Below are 19,896 nucleotides of genomic sequence, written 5' to 3'. Positions count from 1 at the left end.
TCCAACTGCCATTTCTCAGGACCAAAGTGGATTACAACTTAATTTAAGAACAATCATCTTGAAAAACCAACTTTGGGCTAAACAAAGAGGAGTCTAGAACCAAGGATCACAGAAGCCACACTGAGACTGGTAGAAAGGGCGGGGATGCAGAAAGGGCTGCCCTGCTCCCAGGAGTGAGTGGTGGCTGAGGGTCTAGAGGGACTTTCACTATGAGGAGGGTCACCCTGAGAGGTGTGGGTGCTCAGCCCCAGGCCCAGAGTTCCATCCTAGAGCCCCAGAACCTAGAAGAGGCACCCAGACAGCACTTGGTGGCAAAAAGATCAGGGGTTTTGTGAGAAAGAGACTGAGTTTTCTGAGACGCAGACTCCATTTTAAAGGGCCCACACAGAAAACTTTGTTCACAGCCACTTACCCTGGGCTCAGGTGGAGGGAGAGCTGATAGGACTGGAGTTGCATGAGGAAAGTGTGAAGTTGGAGGTCCAGGGAGAGACACTGTGGGGAACGACCACTAGAACCCCTGTGCTGAGTCATTCTCCAGTACTGCAGTCACCATCTTTCTTGGGAGAAGCATCCCCTTGTGCAGCATCAGCCTGGTGAAAAGCAATTGCTCCACCCCTGGGAGTCTCTCCTACTCCAGTCATGTTAGTGGGTCATTCTGAGAGGCCAGAAAGCAGGGGACGTATCAATGGCTCATATTTCTGGTGTTGAGACCAGAGTGTTCCCCTACATGCTCCCAACTCTAGACTGGTGCTTCCACCTCATGGGAGATTCAGTAGAAACTGTCCAGAGAATGGGCAGACCAAACTTATGGGTCTCAGAGGCCACACCCACAGGACTCCTGGGCCAACACCCTATTGAGGTCTGTGAAAAAAGTCTGGACAGACTGACACTTGGGGCCGAGGGGCAGAGCCACACCTACCACCTTTCTTAATTCCTGAATTGCTGCAGGCACCATACTCTAGCAGAGGTTTTTTTCATTGGCTGAGCTCAACAAGCGGCCAGCAGACAGAGGCTGCAGGAGGCAGAACTCAGGGAAACCTGGCCTTTTAAACGGAACTTGTCCCAGGCCCAGTATGGGTAAAAGCCAGCCTATGAGTGCAGCTTGGTATTTCCATGTACACCTGGGCCCAGCAGAGGCATCCACAAACTCTGGATTGCTTGTGGATCCAAGAAGGTTGCTGAGGGCCAATCACAGGCAGTGTCTCCCACTTGTCTGTGCTGGGTTTCTGCTTGGGAGGCCCAGGGCTGGCTTACCCAGGGTCCAGCTGTGGAAAACAGTGGCTCAGTACCTAACAACCCTTACTAGAGTGGTATCCTAAGGAAAAGCTCCTCACATTCTGATCCAGCTGAAGCGAGTTCCACTCTCTTTGATCAGCACTGGCACAGCAGCTCATTTGCATTAGATAGGATGGAACTTCACAGTCAGCTGGCCTGGGTTCTGGATATCTTGCCCTGCTATGCTAGATTCCACAGGGAGAAGATAGAGAGGCTTGGAGCATGGACATTTAATGTGTGGGTCCCTGTGAGTCTATTGTTGGATCTGGTTGAAGGGCTTAGCCACCTTTGGGAGGAGCACAGTCAGGCCCAGGAGAGGACTCTCTCAGTCTTCCTGCCTGAGACCAAGGTCTCACCAGCTGAAAGAACTTCTGCAGAGTGAAATGTTGGCCCCACTTGATCTGAACCTGCTGTTCATTTCATTGGGGAGAAATAAAATTTGAGTATCCAGCAGTGGCTGAGGGATTAAGCTCTGGAGTAGAAGCCACATTCCCCATACTAAGCTTCTGACAAAGAGACCCCTGAAGTAGGGGGTCCTAAAAACATTGTATTCACAACCTCAGCTGCTCTAACCCACCAAGTGTGCAACCTGTAGAGGGGTTGGTTGGATGAGGCCAGTCTGAGCCCCCAATAGTCTTTCTATAGGAGACTCTGTGGGAAGACCAGGCAACTGCAAGAGGAGGAGGAGCAGCTGAGGCAAATCTTACAGAGCTTGGGGCTGTTATGGAGCTGCTGTCATCTCTAAGCAGGAGGAAGCTGATCCTTATAAAAACATTGGCCCCTCCCATGCTACCCAGGTACAGAAAACATAGATACAAACAGCAAAAAGTGCAGTAGTGGCAGACAGCCCATAGCAGGTTATAAAGAAGAGCTAATGCCAACCCAAGAAGATCTGGAGCCAACACAGCTGGTAGTGGGTGACAGACAAGACCAACCGTAGACTCAGCTACCTGTACAAGCAGCACACCCAAAGGTGGAGTCTAGCAGGCACCAGATACTGTGGAGAATGAATATGCCCAACAGGACAGGCATTGCACAGTGTAATACACATGATCAAGGTTGCCCTTAGAGCCAGCCAGCCTTAAGGGATAACTGTACCCACAAAAGTAACAACTGTATGTAATACTCACATACAATAAGAGGGAGAATAATACCTTCAAGAAGCATTCTTAGAACAAGGGAAAACAGGTGGCCTGGAGGACAGAACCACTGAGCCCATCTTCTTCATAAAGACACCACAAAAATTTCAAAGTCAGACAGCTCTACCTACTACACAGACAAAATGAGCAGACAAAGAAATGTGACCCAAATTAATCAACAAGAGATATCCCCAGAAAAAGGACTGAATGAGATGGAAGTAACCAAACTTATCAGATGCAGAGTTTAAAATAATGATTTTTTAAGATGCTCAAGGATCTTAGAGCAATAATGGATGGACATAATGAGCACCTAAATAAAGAGATAGCAAGCATCAAAAATGACATTGAAATCATAAAAAAGAACCAGTCAGAAATGATAAATACAATATCAGAAATGAAGACTGCACTAGAAGGAATCAGTAGCAGGCTGGATGAAGCAGAAGATTGAATCAGCGATTTAGAGGACAAGATAAACGAAAGAACAGAAGCAGAGCAGCGAAAAGAAGACTCACAAAGATGGAGAAAATTTTAAAAGAGCTCTGTGACAACATGAAGAGAAACAACATTCGCACCATAGGGGTTCTTGACGGAGAAGAGAACGAACAAGGAATAGAGAACCTGTTTTAAGAAATCATAGCTGAAAACTTCCCTAAATTGAGGAAGGAAAAATCACACAAGTTCAAGAAGCACCGAGAGTCCCATTAAAGAGGAACCCAAGGAGTCCTACACCAAGACACATTATAATTAAGTTGCCAAAGTTAAGAGACAAAGAAAGAATACTAAAAGCTGCAAGAAAAAAACAAACCCAGGTAATTACCTGCAGAGAAGCCCCCATAAGGATGACATTCGACTTCTCAACAGAAAGATTTGAGGCCAGGAGGAATTGGAAAGAAATATTCAAAATGATGCAAAACAAGAACCACAACCAAGACCTCTTTGTCCAGCAAGGCTATCATTTAAAATTGAAGGAGAAATAAAAAGCTTCCCAGACAAAAACAAAAACAGAAACAAACAAAAAAACCCTCAAAGAATTCATTACAACTAAACCAGTACTGCAAGAAATGTTAAGGGGCCTGCTGTAAAAAGAGCAAAGGAAATAAAGAAATATAGAAAAAGAGGATTGTAGCTTTAATGAATAACATGGCAATAAAAAAGTACATATCGGCCCTGGCCGGTTGGCTCAGCGGTAGAGCGTCGACCTAGCGTGCGGAGGACCCGGGTTCGATTCCCGGCCAGGGCACACAGGAGAAGCGCCCATTAGCTTCTCCACCCCTCCGCCGCGCCTTCCTCTCTGTCTCTCTCTTCCCCTCCCGCAGCCAAGGCTCCATTGGAGCAAAGATGGCCCGGGCGCTGGGGATGGCTCTGTGGCCTCTGCCTCAGGCGCTAGAGTGGCTCTGGTCGCAACATGGCGACGCCCAGGATGGGCAGAGCATCGCCCCCTGGTGGGCAGAGCGTCGCCCCTGGTGGGCGTGCCGGGTGGATCCCGGTCGGGCGCATGCGGGAGTCTGTCTGACTGTCTCTCCCTGTTTCCAGCTTCAGAAAAAATGAAAAAGAAAAAAAAAAAAAGTACATATCAATAATAACATTACATGTAAATGGATTAAATGCTCCAATCAAAAGACGTAGGGTAGCTACATGGATAAGAAAATGCTGTCTACAAGAAACCCACCTCAGAACAAAAGATACATATACCCTGAAAGTGAAGGGGTGGAAAAAAAGTATTTTATGCAAATGGAAATGAAAAAAAAAAAGGCTGAAGTAGCAATACTTATATCTGACAAAATAAACTTTAAAGCAAAGTCTACAATAAGGGATAAAGAAGGTCACTACATAATGATAAAAGGAGCAATCCAACAGGAGGATATAACCATTGTAAATATTTATGTGCCTAATATAGTAGCACCGAAATATATAAAGCAGATTTTTATGGACACAAAGGGTGAGATTGACAGCAATACTGTAATAGTAGGGGATTTTAATACCCCACTAACATCAGTGGATAGATGCTCCAGATAGAAAATTAACAAAGAAACAGCTGCTTTGAATGACACACTAGATCAACTGAATTTAATTGATATCTTCACAACCTTTCACCCTGAAACAGCATAATATACATTTTTTCAAGTGCTCATGGTACATTCTTTAAGATAGACCACATGTTAGGACACAAAACAAGTCTCAATAAATTTAAGAAAATGAAATTATATAAAGCATCTTTTCTGATCACAATGGCATGAAACTAGAAATCAAATACAATAGAAAAACTGAAAAACATTCAAACACTTGGAAACTAAATACAATGGTATTAAATAATGAGCGGGTTATCAATGAGATCAAGGAAGAACTCAAAAACTTCCTTGAAACAAATGAAAATGAACATATAACAACTCAAAATTTATGGGACACAGCAAAAGCAGTCCTGAGAGGGATGTTTATAGCATTACAGGCATACCTTAAGAAGCAAGAAAAAGCTCAAATTAACAACTTAACCCTGCATCTAAAAGAACTAGAAAAAGAACAGCAAGTAAAGCCCAAAAGAAGTAGAAGGAAGGAAATAATAAAGATCAGAGCAGAAATAAATGACATAGAGGTTAAAAAACCAATACAGAAGATCAGTGAAACCAAGTGCTGGTTCTTTGAAGAGGTAAACAAGTTTGATGAACTTTGAACCAGACTCATCAAGAACTCAAATAAATAAAATTAGAAGTGAAAATGGAGAAGAAACAACTGACACTGCAGAAATACATAGGGTTGTAAGAAAATAGTATGAAGATCTATATGCCCCAAAATGGGACAACCTAGATAAAAATTGATAAATTCCTAGAAACATACAATTTTCCAAGACTCTATCTGGAAGAATCAGAAAACCTAAACAGACCAATTACAACAAATGAAATTAAAACAGTTATCAAAAAACTTCCAACAAACTAAAGTCCTGGACCGGATGGCTTCACAGGTGAATTTTACCAAATACAGTGGTACTTTGAGATATGAACAGACCAACATACAAATTTTTTAAGATACGAGCTGCGACTTGGTTCATATTTTTGTTTGAGATCTAAGTGAAATTCCGAGATATGAGTCATGATTTGGGAAGCTGCCGCTAGTTGGCGCTTTAGCACACAGGTCCAGTATCGGCAGTTTGATATACGAGCTGAAAGATTTATGAGTTCAGTTACAGAACAAATTAAATTCGTATCTCAAGGTACCACTGTATTCAAAGAATAATTAGCATTATCCTCATGCTATTTCAAAAAATTCAAGAGAAGGGAAGACTTCCAATCTCCTTTTATGAGGCAAGCATTATCCTCAGTTTAAAACCAGGTAAAGACACTGCAAAGAAAGAAAACTATAGACCAATATCCCTGATGAACATAGATGCTAAAATTTTGAAGAAAATATTAGCAAGCTGGATTCAACAATACATTAAAAAATCATAGTCATGATCAAGTGGAATTTATTTCAGCGGGGCAAGGCTAGTACAATATTCGCAAATCAATCAATGTGATTCATCACATAAACAAAAGGAAGGATAAAAATCACATGGTTATCACTTGCAGCAATATATTTGCTGATGTATCTTCACATGCAAGAGAAATAAAAGACAGGATAAACAAATGAGACTATATCAAACTAAAAAGCTTTTGCATAGCTAAAGACAATAAGAACAGAACAAAAAGACAAACTACACAATGGGAGAACATATTCAACAATACATCTGATAAGGGGTTAAAACCAAAATTTATAAAGAACTTCTAAAACTCAACACCAGGAAGATAAACAGTCCAATCAAAGAATGGGCAAAAGAAATGAATAGACACTTCTCCAAAGAAGACATACAGATGGCCACTAGGCATATGAAAAAATGCTCAACATCACCAATCATTAGAGAAATGCAAATTAAAACGACAATGAGATATCACCTCACACCAGTCAGAATAGCGCTTGTCAACAAAACAACACAGAATAAGTGCTGGCGAGGATGTGGAGAAAAGGGAACCCTCCTGCACTGTTGGTGGGAATGCAGACTGGTGCAGCCACTGCTGTGGAAAACAGTATGGAAATTCCTCAAAAAATTAAAAATCGAACCACCTTTTGACCCAGTACCCCACGTTTAGGAATATACCCCAAGAACACCATAACACTATTTCAAAAGGAGAAATGCACCCCCATGTTTATGGCAGCATTGTTCACAATAGTGAAGATCTGGAAACAGCCCAAGTGCCCGTCAGTGGACGAGTGAATTAAAAAGCTTTGGTACATATACACAATGGAATACTATGGGGCCATGAAAAAGAAGGAAATATTATTTTTGTGACAACATGGATGGACCTGGAAACTATTATGTTAAGTGAAATAAGCCAGGCAGAGAAAGAAAAATATCATATGACCTCACTCATCTGAGGAATCTGATGAACAATATGAACTGAGGAGCAGAATAGAGACAGAGGCGGGATCAAAGGATCCAGAAGGAAAGTGGACAGAGGGAAAGGGGATGATAGGGTGATAGGATGGAATGAGAACAGAAAAGCAAATTCTGGAGGGAAGCGGGGAGGGAATTACGGGGAGGGGGACGGGGGATGTACTGGGGAACACGGGGGAGGAGAGGATGAATTCAGGGGGGACACTAGAATCTATGTAAACACAATATATTAATTTAAAAAATCACATAGTTATATCAATAGATGCAGAAAAATCATTTGATAAAATCCAGCACCCATTTATGATCAAAACTCTCAGCAGAGTGGGAATACAGGGCACATACCTTAACATGGTAAAGGCCATCTATGACAAACCCACAGCCAACATCATACTCAGTGGACAAAAATTGAAAGCAATCCCCCTGAGATCAGGAATAAGGCAGAGGTTCCCCCTTTCACCACTCCTATTCAACATAATTCTGGAAGTCCTAGCCATAGCAATAAGACAAAAAGAAGAAATAAGAGCAATCCAAATTGGAAAAGAAGTAAAATTATCATTATTTGATGAAGACATGATATGGTACATAGAAAACCCTAAAGTCTCAGTCAAAAAACTACTGGACTTGATAAATGAATTTGGCAAGGTGGCAGGATATAAAATTAATATTCAGAAGTCAGTGACATTTTTATACACCAACAGTAAACTATCTGAAAAAGAAATTAAGGAAAGAATCTCCTTCACTATTGCAACAACACCAAAAAAGTATCTAGTAGTAAATTTAACCAAGGAGGTAAAAGACTTGTACCAGAAAATTATAAGACATTGAAAGGAGAAATGAAGGAGGATACAAATAACTGGAAGTGTATACCATGTTCATGGATAGGAAGAATAAATGTCATTATACTGTCTATATGACCCAAAGCAATGTATAGATTCAGTACAATTCCTATTCAAATACTAATGGCATACTTTAAGATATAGAACTAATATTCCAAAAATATATATAGAACCAAAAAAAGAACACGAATAGCCTCAGTAATTTTGAAAATGAAGAATGAAGTGGGAAGTATCAAACTTTCTGATACCAAGTTATACTACTAGGCTATAGTAATCAAAACGTCTTGGTACTGTCATAAGAAAAGGCATACAGATCAATGGAACAGAACAGAGAACCAAGAAATAAACCCATGCCTTTATGGTCAATTGATATTTGACAAAGGAGGTAAGAGCATACAATGGCATAAAGACAGTCTCTTTAATAAATGATGTTGGGAAAATTGGACAGATACATGCAAAAAAAAAAAATAAAACTAGACCATCAACTTACACCATTTACAAAAATAAACTCAAAATGGATAAAAGATTTAAATGTAAGTCATGAAACCATAAACATTTTGAAGAAAATATAGGCAGTAAACTCTCTGATATGTATCTTAGCAATATTTTTGCTGATTTATCTCCACGGGCAAATGAAATGAAGGACAAAATAAACAAATGGGACTATATCAAACTAAAAAGCTTTTGAACAGCAAAAGACACCATGAACAAAATTAAAAGACAAGCCACACAATAGGAGAACATTCGCCAATAAGTCTGATAAGGGGTTAATAATCAGAATTTATAAAGAACTTCTAAAACTCAACACAGGAAGATAAACAGTCCAATCAAAAAATGGGCAAAAGAAATGAATAGACACTTCTCCAAAGAGGACATACAGATGGCCAATCAGCATATGAAAAAATGTTCAATGTCATTAATCATCAGAGAAATGCAAATTAAAACCACAATGAGATACCACCTCATACCTGTCAGAATGGTGCTCATTAACAAATTAATACACAGTAAGTGCTGGCAAGGATGTGGAGAAAAGGGAACCCTTCTGCACTGCTGGTGGGAATGCAGACTGGTGCAGCCACTGTGGAAAACAGTATGGTATTTCCTCTAGAAATTAAAAATGGAACTGCCTTTTGACCCAGCTATCCCACTTTTAGGAATATATCCTAAGAATACCAAATCACTGATTCAAAACAAGATATGCACCCCCATGTTTATTGCAGCATTGTTTACAATAGCCAAGATCTAGAAGAACCCAAGTGTCCTTCAGTGGATGAGTAGATTAAAAAGTGGTACATATACACAATGGACTACCACATGGCCATGAAAAAGAAGGAAATCTTACCTTTTGCAATGGCAAGGATAGACTTGGAGATTATTATGCGAAGTGAAGTAAGCCAGGCAGAGAAAGACAAATATCATATGATCTCACTTATATGTGGAACCTAATGAACAAAGTGAACTGAGGAACAGAATAGAGGCAGAAACGGGGTCACAGGGAGCAGAGGGACAGCTGTCAGAGGGAAGGGGAATGAGAGGATGGGATCAGAGAAGGTGAAGAGATTAGTGAAATTATAGTGTGTCCGTAAAGTCATGGTGCACTTTTGACCGGTCACAGGAAAGCAACAAAAGATGATAGAAATGTGAAATCTGCACCAAATAAAAGGAAAACTCTCCCAGTTTCATACCTATTCAGTGCAGTTCGATGTGGGCTCACACACAGACTTTTTAGGGCTCCTTAGGTAGCTATCCCATATAGCCTCTACAGACTCGTCACTGACTGATGGCCTACCAGAATGGGGTTTCTCCACCAAACTGCCGGTTTCCTTCAACTGCTTATCCCACCAAGTAATGTTATTGCTATGTGGTGGTGCTTTGTTATAAATGCGCCAATATTCATGTTGCACTTTGGTCACAGATTCGAATTTAGCGAGCCACAGAACACACTGAACTTTCCTCTGTACCGTCCACATCTCGACTGGCATGGCCATGGGCTGCTCTGCTGTATACACAGTGTTACGTCATCATCTGCGCATGCGCACATGCTGCACATCATCCTACAGAAACTAGGAGGGTTTTCCTTTTATTTGGTGCAGATTTCACATTTCTATCGTCTTTTGTTGCTTTCCTGTGACCGGTCAAAAGTGCACCATGACTTTAAGGACACAACTGTACAAATATATAACAGATAGATACAGATAACAGGAGAGAGAAGCCCAGGGGGAAGGGGGTAGGGGCCCTATGGGGGACAAGGAGGTGGGGGTCAGGGAGTTGTATTGAGTGGGACACTTGAATTCATGTTAACACAATAAATTACAATTAATAAAAAATAAAAAGTAAAGCAACCCTGAACTCTTGCAACTCAACATTTACAGTACTCACTGCACCCCTGGCCAGGACTGGTCTTAGTGTCTTAATTTCAAGGAATTTGTGAATCAGTAGGGAACAAAGACTAAAGTAAATAGCAGACAAAGCTATAATTGTAAAAATTATTATGAGGGAGATAATGTGCGGGGAGACTTGTCTTTTAACAGGGCTGTCAGGGGAGTCCTCTTTGTGGAGGTGACACGTGAGCAGAGATCAAAAAGAATAAAGAGAAAAGGGGCGCCATGTCATCATCTCTTCCCAAAAGTCTAGGTCGAAGGTATCACAATGATTTGATTTTTCTGGCTTTAGATGTTTCTGAACACTAGAGGTTCCGTGGAGCATCTATTCTGTACTTCACCCCTATCTTCTGGGGCTTTCATTGTCTCGCTTAGGAAATATAAATGGCAATAAATTAAACAGGTTTAATTCTCTGTTTTGATGTTTAATTATTACTTCTTTCGCCCATATTTCATAAGTGAATGGGAATAAAAAAGGATAATATTAAGCATCTGTGCTCTCGTAGGCCAAGTGGAGGTCAGGTAGGAAAACCTGGCCTGTAGTGGGGTTTTTTTCTTTGTTTGTTTCTTTCTTTTAAGTAGAGGAGAGGAGATAGTGAAACAGACTCCTGCATGTGCCCCAACTAGGATGTACCTGGTAACCTCCATCTGGGGCCGATGTCCAAATCAGCTGAGCTATTTTTAGCACCTGAGGCTGATGCTCCAGTGAGCTATCCTCAGTGCCTGGGACTGATGAATGGACTGGCTGTAAGAGAGGAAGAGAGAGAGAAGGGGGAGAGGTAGGTGGGTAGAAGCAGATGGTCACTTCTCAAGTGTGCCCTGACTGGGGATTGAACTGGGACATTAACACTCCAGGCCGACACTCTTTCCAGGTCAGAGCCAGCCTGTAGTGTTTTAAAAGTCAGAAAAAATTTTACCTAGAACCCGACTTTTAGCATTTTTATTTAAATCTTTGGGCTACCAAGTAGAACTGAATGGCGGCAGCCCTCTTTAATTGGATATATCCACCAATGGTCATTGGCACCAATTCAGCGCTAACAGGATCCCCTAGTTTGGGGTGCAGTAAAGCAGGAAAGTATTTAGTGGAGACAGCTCACTTGTGATATAGCACATCTATGGGGTGACTCTGGGGGGATGCAGCCCTGCTTTGCTTCGGTCTGCTGCACCTGCTCCTGTTTACTCTGCCCTGCCCTGGCCTTGCTGTGCTGGCTTGCTTACGCAGTTCTGCTCCACTCTGCCTGTTCTATTCTGTTTTGTTGTGGTCGGGTGAGACATCTCTGGTGTTTCATCTCCAGTTGGGGAAATGCGGTCTTCAGTGGAAAGGGAAAATGTGCTCCCTAAGCCAGAGGAGAGCTGGTTTGCATAGACAGAATTCCCAATCCCTGGTCCCTGAATGGTTCATCTTCCTGCAGATAAGGACTCCAAATTCTCACACTTTGATTAGTTCAAGAGAAACTGTCCTGACTGGTCAGAATGGAGCAGCTCTGATGATTGGTGAAAACATTGATGGGGGATATAGCTGTGCAGCTCTAATTGGATGGGGAAAGCCTCAATCCTATTGGTTGAAGTACATTCCAGCAACTACGGTATTTCCTCATGTATAAGATGCTCTTTAATTTTGTGGCTTGAAATTTGAAAATAAAAGTATTACATAAAGTTATTAACTCAAGTGTTATTCATCATAAAATTCATATACTCCTCATCGCTGTCAATACTGCCATCCATTAGCTTGTCCTCATCTGTGTCTGATGATGAATCACTGTCTTCATTTATTGCCTCATCCTCAGTTTCATCTATGGCATTTGAAATGTCACACTTCTTAAATGATTTGACAACGATCTCAATCTTGATATTATCCCAGGATCTTTCCTCTGAGGTACAAACTTCTCCTATAGTTGATTTCTTCACTCTTCTGTTGGTGTCACACTGTCCCCAAAAGACTTCATCTATCAGTTCCACTTGTCTCTCATGGCAGTTTTGAAGAGTTTGTTAATGCTGACATCAAGTGGTTGGAGCTGGGATGTCAAGGCTCCAGGTATGATGGCAAGTTTTATTTTTTGCTCTGCAGCAATCTTCTTTGTGTTTTTTGTTATGTGTGCCCTGAAATGATCAAGCACCAACAGGGCAGGTTTGGATAAGAGCCCATCTAGTCTCCTTCTCCAAAGTTTCTCAAATCAAATCTTCATTTCATCCTGATCCATCCAACCTTTGTCATGAATGTGGAAAATCACTTCTCGAGGAATGCCTTCTTTTGGCATTGTTTTGTGTTTGAAAATCAGCATAGGAGGTAGCTTGGTTCCGTTGGCACAACAAGCTAGAACAACTGTATAATGGCTCTTTTCATGTCCACTTGTCTTCACAGTTACAGTTTTCACCCCCTTCTTATCAATAGTTCTGTTTCTTGGGACATCAAATTGAAGGGGGACTTCATCCATATTTGCAGTTTGTCCCAACTCAAACTGATGTGTCTTCTGACATTGAATGACAAAATGATGAAATTCAAGGACCTTTTGCTCATAGCTTTCAGGCATCTTTTGGGCAAGTCTGGTGCATGTACGCATGCTTAGTCCATTTCATTTCATGAACCTGAAGCACCAATTGTGTTCTTCTTTGAAATCAGTAAATTCTTTTTCATCAGCAATTCTTCTTGCCTCATGCTGAACCATCTTTGTGGACACAGGAATTCCAATTGCCCTTTGCTCTTCAATCCACATCTTCAATTCCTCTCTAAGAATCAGGCCATTTTGCTGACTTGCCTCTCATGGTCTTCTTCTGCCATGGCGTTTCCAGTAGGGTTTCTTCTCCCATAGCCAGTCTCGGATTGAGTTCTCAGTTGAAGGAGGACCAAACTTATGTTCAGCAACACGATTTCCATTCACTTTTTCAAACTGGATCACTTTTAATTTGAATTCAGCACTGTAAGAAAATCTTTTCTGAACCATTTCTGGGCAGAAAGTGGCAAAATGTAACCTACTATAATATACCGGTAAGAAGTGTGAAACAATGAGTGCAAAGATGAGAAGCGCAAAAAAGCAAGAAATGCAAGTAAAAAAAACTACAACAATAAATGCAAAAACAAGCATGAAAAAGCAGAAAATGCAAGTAAAAAAATCTAAAACCAATGTATAAGGTGCACCAGTTTTTAGACCCCATATTTTCTGGAAAGGGTGCATCTTATACACGGGGAACACAGTATTTTGTAAGTGCTGGCTCAGATGGCAGGAGACAGTGAGGCTGGTAGTTCAGTGCAGGTTTCTCCCTGAAGTGCTGTTTGCATGACAGACTGCTGTTTGGAAATGGCTACTAGGCTCTGATTTTAAATTTGGGAATAGTTAGCTACCAGGAGCCCTTCTTTGTAGGTATCTTCTGCTCTCCAGTCTCACTCCCATCTTCCGTGTGATCTGCTTCACTCACTCAAGTCATCTGGCTAGCCACATTTTTTTTTTTTTTTACAGAGACACAGAGAGAGAGTCAGAGAGAGGGATAGAGAGGGACAGACAGACAGGAATAGAGAGAGATGAGAAGCACCAATCATCAATTATTTGTTACGACACCTTAGTTGTTCATTGAGTGCTTTCTCATATGTGCCTTGACCGCGGGCCCTCAGCAGACCGAGTAACCCCTTGCTCGAGCCGGCGAGCTTGGGTCCAAGCTGGTGAGCTTTTTGCTCAAACCAGATGAGCCCGTGCTGAAGCTGGTGACCTACGGGGTCTCGAACCTGGGTCCTCTGCATCCCAGTCTGACGCTCTATCCACTGTGCCACCGCCTGGTCAGGCTGGCTAGCCACATTTAAACTGGTTTGTCTGAGAATCTTCTCAGGAAGTTTTTACTTTGTATTTAAACATTTATGCTTGAATCCAGCCTGCCACAAGTCTGTTCTACTGGTGCAGCAGGGGAGAATCCATGCTTAGGACATAGCCCTAGCTGCAAACATACCTATCTTATAGGTTTACACAGTGGGCACTTGTTTTGGTAACGTCTATTGACCCTGTGCCTGAAATGTCTGGTTGTAAGTAGGAACTTTAAATGTGACATAAATGAATATATTATTTTTATTATATATTAATTTCAGTATGTGTTCAACTTCTAAAAAGCAAACTTACTTAAAAAATACATTTTCTAATTCAAATATGTGGATTTTTAAAGTTTTCTTTAGTAGATAACATAGTCATGTGGTTTTAACATCACAATATAAAGGGGAATACAGTGAGAAGTCTCCTTCTCACTTCTGTTCACTATTTGTCCAGCATAGCATACTTCCTCCATTGAAAGTATAAGCAAGTGAAAATATATATTCTTATTTTTCCTTCTTTATACTCAAACGATGGCTTACTGAAAATAATGTTTGGCCTTATGCCTTCTTTGCTCTCAACGTACCTTGAAAGATGTTGCATTGTTTGGGCATACTCTAATGTCTTTAACAAAAACCCTCATTGAAGGACATTTGGGTTTTCCTAAAGCATTCGCTGTTTTAAGCAATGCTAAAGTTAGTACTTTTGTATGTGTGTCATTTCCTACACACACACACACACACACACACACACACACACACACACACACGAGTGCAAAGTCTATATGATAAATTCTCCAAGGGGAATTGATGCACATATTATTTTTAAGTACATTACCAAATTGCCCTCTATAGGGATGGTAGCATCAGATGTTATTAGTTAATAAACTAATATTGATATTTGGAACACTGTTTTAAAAAGAATATTTACTCTGTTTTGTTTTCTTTGCCAAGTTACATTATCTGCATTTTGGTAAGTTTCAGATTGTTCTAGATCATTGCTTTTCACTACTGGCCAAAGACTCTCAAGTAGTTTTCAGATTTATATGCTAAACAAACATCAAGTATATAGAAAATAATGTCTCACACATGTGTACTATATATTTCAAATGTACGAAGAGGAGATTGTGTTTAATGAAATGCCAATTCATTTAATAGTGTTACTGAATTCTTAGTTCAGCTAGTAACAGCTCAACATCTTATCAGTGGGTCCATTGTTTTAAATGACTCTTGGAGTTTGCTGGTATGTCAACTTTATTGTGTCCTATCAGTTTTTTTGAAGTAGCTTAGGCTGGAGATATATTATAGGAGAATAGAACCAGAAGACTGTGTGTATACTATGAATCTTTATTTAAATATGTTATAATAAAGGTAACCTTTTTCTTATAGATGTTCCTTTAAGGACCAGCCTGCCACCACCATTCAGAAGTTATAAATATGGTAACCATTTTTTATTATTCTTTTAAAAATATATGAATGTAATGTCACATTAGTTTTATGTTGATATAATTTTAAATTTGGTTTTTCTTTTTCTTTTTTTTTTCCTTCTTTGTTAAGTGAGAGAAGGGGAGATAGACTCCCTCATGTGCCCCAACTGGGATGCACTTAGCACCCCCTGTCTGGGGCCAATGCTCTGCCTACCTGGAGAGCCATGCTCACAACCAAGCTATTTTTAGCACCTGAAATGGAGGCTCCACAGAGCCATCCTCAATGCTGAGGCCAACGCACTTGAACCAATTGAACTATGGCTGCGGGAGGAGGAGAGTGAGAGACAGAAGGGGAGGGGGAGGGTTGGAGAAGCAGATGGTCACTTCTCCTGTGTGCCCTGATGGAGAATCAAACCTGGGCATCCACATACCAGGCTGATGCTCTATCACTGAGCCAACTGGCCAAGGCTCAAATCTGGTTTTCAAAAATGAGTTTACTATCTGTAAATAACAACAAATATGGAAGTTTATTTAGAAATACAGGAATTCTAGCTGTGTAGTGTTAAAGAATATTGTAATCATGTAGGGAAGTGGCCTATTTATGAGGAATAGCATGTTTGGCAAACTATGTCTAAAATGAATTTCTTTGCCAGGTAATCAGAAAAGGAGAAATGATTAAAGATTAAGAATTAAAAGAGGGAATTTAAGATTTTAAATGCCAGTAACTTGAGCATGTTCTGTGGTAATTTTTATGTTGCAACTGTTGATTTTAAAATGTAGTAATAAGGCAGTGAGCTAGGTTTCACTGTTTGTTATAAAGATGGTACAGTTAGCTATTAACCTTCAGCATAGTGATACCAAACTTTGAGACTCCTCTTGAGAATTATAATGTACCTAATAAATATTTCTGTTAATTGGTACAGACATTTTAAACTATAAATATTTTATTACCTTAGTTCATATCTTTGGAGAAGCTTTTAATTCTTTTCCCATTTGGTAGAGCAACTTATGACCTAAAATATTTTGAAATCACAATCTTCCCCGTGTCTATGCATTTTAATATACAGACACTAATTGTGAGGTCATAAGGGGTAGTCAAGCAGAAGTTGAAGGCACTGAGTGGAAAGTACTTTTGATTTATTGGACTTAGAGAATTTACATACTAAATATTGAATAAGAGAATGGAATAAAAAGCATGATTAAGTAAATATGAAACTTTTCCATTCTGGCTTTCATGACTTTCAAAACACAATGCCTTGAAATATAGCCTTGAAATATAACCTTAAGCTTGAATCAATCTACAGATGCCATTTCATTAAAATAACTATATGTTTTCCTTTTTTTTTTTACATGGTCTGTATGAATATTCAAATTTGTGTTTCATATACGTGATTTGGAAAGCTAAGTTAGATAATGAAAGCATCAGAATATCTGACTGCTAATCACCATGGTAGATAATGTACTTTTGACATTATTTTACCTTAACAACATCCTTTTGTCTTAGTATTTCTATAATAGTCAGAGGAGTTGGCAGAAAAATGGATACATTTATCTGTGAAGAAATTAGAGAAGGCCTAGGGTGTAGGTAGACTTCAGGTGATTTTGTCAGAGTTTGGCTCATCCACAATCTGCTGCTTTGTGTTCAGCAAGAAAGGCCCCAGTGTTGCTTGCTCACCTGCCATTGCCCTCCTGTACTGCTACATACCCCGCCCTATGGGAATAGATCACTTCAGATGTTGGGGAGTAGAAACAGCACAGGGGCAAATTTCAGTTTTGTTAGCTGCTGTCACTTGGACAAAGAGCTGGCTTTCTCCACCAGGCCACCGGAAGGCTATTTCTTAGAGCCCTTGACTCATTTATAAATGTATTCCTCTGATTTAATTGGGATCTACATATATTATTGATTTACCTTGATCAGGCTGTGTGTCTGTTCCTACAGCACAGGGGATATTGTCTTATTTTTAAATCCTTTTTACCTAGGTGTCTCAGCTGTGCAGTGTGGGGCTGCTAATCCTGTTTGCATTATAAGGCTGTGTGCGATTATGCAATGCACACGCTAACACGTTACATACTGCACAAATATAAAATAGTATTTTTGTTTTATGAGGTTGCTGTCCTCAAGGAACTTGTATTAAGGAAATAATATCCACAATATTGTTTCTGTTAATAATGAAGACTTTTTTTTAAGAAGTAAAAACAAATGAAGGATTTAATAAGGAAAGGGACATTAGCCCTGGCTGGTTGGCTCAGTGGATAGAGCATCAGCCTGGCATGTGGATGTCCCAAGTTCCTGGTCAGGGCACACAGAAGAAGTGACCATCTGCTTCTCTTCCCCTTCTTCTCTCTCTTCTCTCTCTCTTCCCCTCCTGCAGCCAGTGGCTCGATTGGTCTGAGGGTCTGCCTACGGTGCAGACCCTCACCCTTGGTTGATTTGAGCATCAGCCCAAGATGGGGGCCCATGTGAGAGTCTGTCTCTCTGTTTCCCCTTCTCTCACTTAAAAAAAAGAGAAAGAGGAGGATCTGAAGATGGCAGCGGAGTAGGCGGATGCACAGACACCAGCTCTCACCACCAAACTGGAATACAAATCAGTTTAAGAAAAATCAGTGTGAAAAACCAACTCTGGACTACAAGAACAGCTCTCAAAAACCAAGGAGCAAAGAAGAAGCCACAGCAAACCTGGTAGAGAGTGCCTAAATCTCCCCTGCTTACAGGAACGGAGGGGGGGAGTGAGGCTGAGAGCCCAGAGGGGATCTCACCCCAGGGAAAAGAGCAGAAAATACTGCTCACAGCCACTTGCCTGGTGACCAGGGAGTGAGGTGTGTTGAAAAGACCAGCTTATCTCCCAAGTGGAAAGGAAAGAGAGAGGGACAGACTGTGAGGGGCTAAGCAATGCAGGAGACGATCTAAAAAAAGCTGACTCATCCGTGCTGGAGGCGGCCATAGCTGGGGGAGGGACTGATCCTTCCCCACAAAACAGTACTGAATTGCTTCTGGATCAGAGATCTCCAGACATCTCTCCAGCTTCAATCAGCGCAACAAGACAGAGCTGAAAACAAGAAGCTGTATCTGAGATACACCTCCCCCTACTGAAGCTGAGAAAACACCCTGCCCCCAGAGAGATTAGTTGGTGGAAGAGGCCTTCAGAGTCTCAGGTTACACCCACCGCATTCCTGGATACAGTTTCAAGGAAGCCCCCTGCTGAGATCAGTAAACAAGACTATCACCTGTTAAGAAAACAAACAAATCAAGACTTCAAAGATGCCCAAATCCAAAAGTGGATTACAAATAATAGCTGATACCAACCCAAGAAGACCTAGAAATAACACAACTGAAAACTGGAGGCAGACAACACCAAGCCTAGACTCAACCAACTCTACAAAGAAAACACAGACAATGAGAAGACAAAAAAGTGCAATCCAAATGAAACCTTCAGGAGATGAACTGAGTGATATGGAAATAATCAAACTTCCAGATGCGGAGTTCAAAATAATGATTGTAAGGATGCTTAGGGATCTTAGAACAACAATGAATGGTCATTATGAACACCTAAATAAAGAAATAGCAAGTATAAAAAAGAATCAGTCGGAGATGACAAATAGAATATCAGAAATAAAGACCACAAAGGAAGGAATTAAAAACAGGATAGATAGAGCTGAGGATCGAATCAGCGAGTTGGAGGACAACTGGAATGAAGGCATGAAAGCAGAGAAGAAAAAAGAAAAAAGACTCAAAAAGTCTGAGGAAACATTTAGAGAGCTCTCTGACAACATGAAGAGAAATAACATTCGTATCATAGGGATTCCTGAAGAAGAAGAAAAATAACAAGGGATAGAGACTTTGTTCAATCATTATCAGAGCTGAAAATTTCCCTAAATTGATGCAGGAGAAACTCTCACAAGTTCAAGAAGCACAGAGGACTCCACTAAAGAGAAACCCGAAGAAACCTACACCAAGACACATCATAATTAAAATACCAAAGCTAAACGATAAAGAGAAAATATTAAAAGCTGCGACAGAAAAAAAAGCTATCACCTGCAAAGGAGCCCCATAAGGATGACATCTGACTTCTCAACAGAAACACTTGAGGCCAGAAGGGAATGGCAAGAAATATTCAAAGTAATGCAGAACAAGAACCTACAACCAAGACTACTTTATCCAGCAAGGCTATTGTTTAAAATCGAAGGAGAAATAAAAAGCTTCCCAGACAAAAAACAACTCAAGGAATTCATTAAAACCAAACCAATGCTGCAGGAAATGTTAAGGGGCCTGTTGTAAACAGATTAGAGTGGGAAAAAATATAGGAGAAAAGGAATACAGCTTTAAAGAATAAAATGGCAATAAACAACTACATATCAATAATAACCTTAAATGTAAATGGATTAAATGACCCAATCAAAAGACATAGGGTAGCTGTGTGGATAAGAAAACAGGACCCGTACATATGCTGTCTACAAGAGACACACCTTAAAACAAAAGATACACATAGACTGAAGGTAAAAGGATGGAAAAAAACATTTCATGCAAATGGAAATGAAAAAAAAGCTGGGGTAGCAATACTTATATCAGACAAATTGGCCTTTAAAACAAAGGATATAGTAAGAGATAAAGAAGGCCACTACATAAT

General features: G+C 40.5%; 1 protein-coding gene across 7 annotated transcripts in view; it reads left to right on the top strand.

Annotated features, from left to right (window-relative positions):
• Window positions 1-19,896, top strand: part of C5H2orf76 (chromosome 5 C2orf76 homolog) — a 97,937-nt gene that overhangs the window by 59,215 nt on the left and 18,826 nt on the right. For all 7 annotated transcript variants that reach the window (XM_066280874.1, XM_066280873.1, XM_066280870.1 and 4 more), the window contains one exon: window positions 15,234-15,284. In XM_066280874.1, the coding sequence (XP_066136971.1) occupies window positions 15,234-15,284 (51 nt within the window). The remainder of the gene's footprint in view (window positions 1-15,233; window positions 15,285-19,896) is intronic.

The sequence above is a fragment of the Saccopteryx bilineata genome, chromosome 5 (assembly GCF_036850765.1).
Source record: "Saccopteryx bilineata isolate mSacBil1 chromosome 5, mSacBil1_pri_phased_curated, whole genome shotgun sequence".
NCBI lineage: Eukaryota > Metazoa > Chordata > Mammalia > Chiroptera > Emballonuridae > Saccopteryx > Saccopteryx bilineata.
The sequence above is the reverse complement of the archived record's forward strand: the minus strand, read 5'-3'. Positions and strand labels throughout refer to the sequence as shown.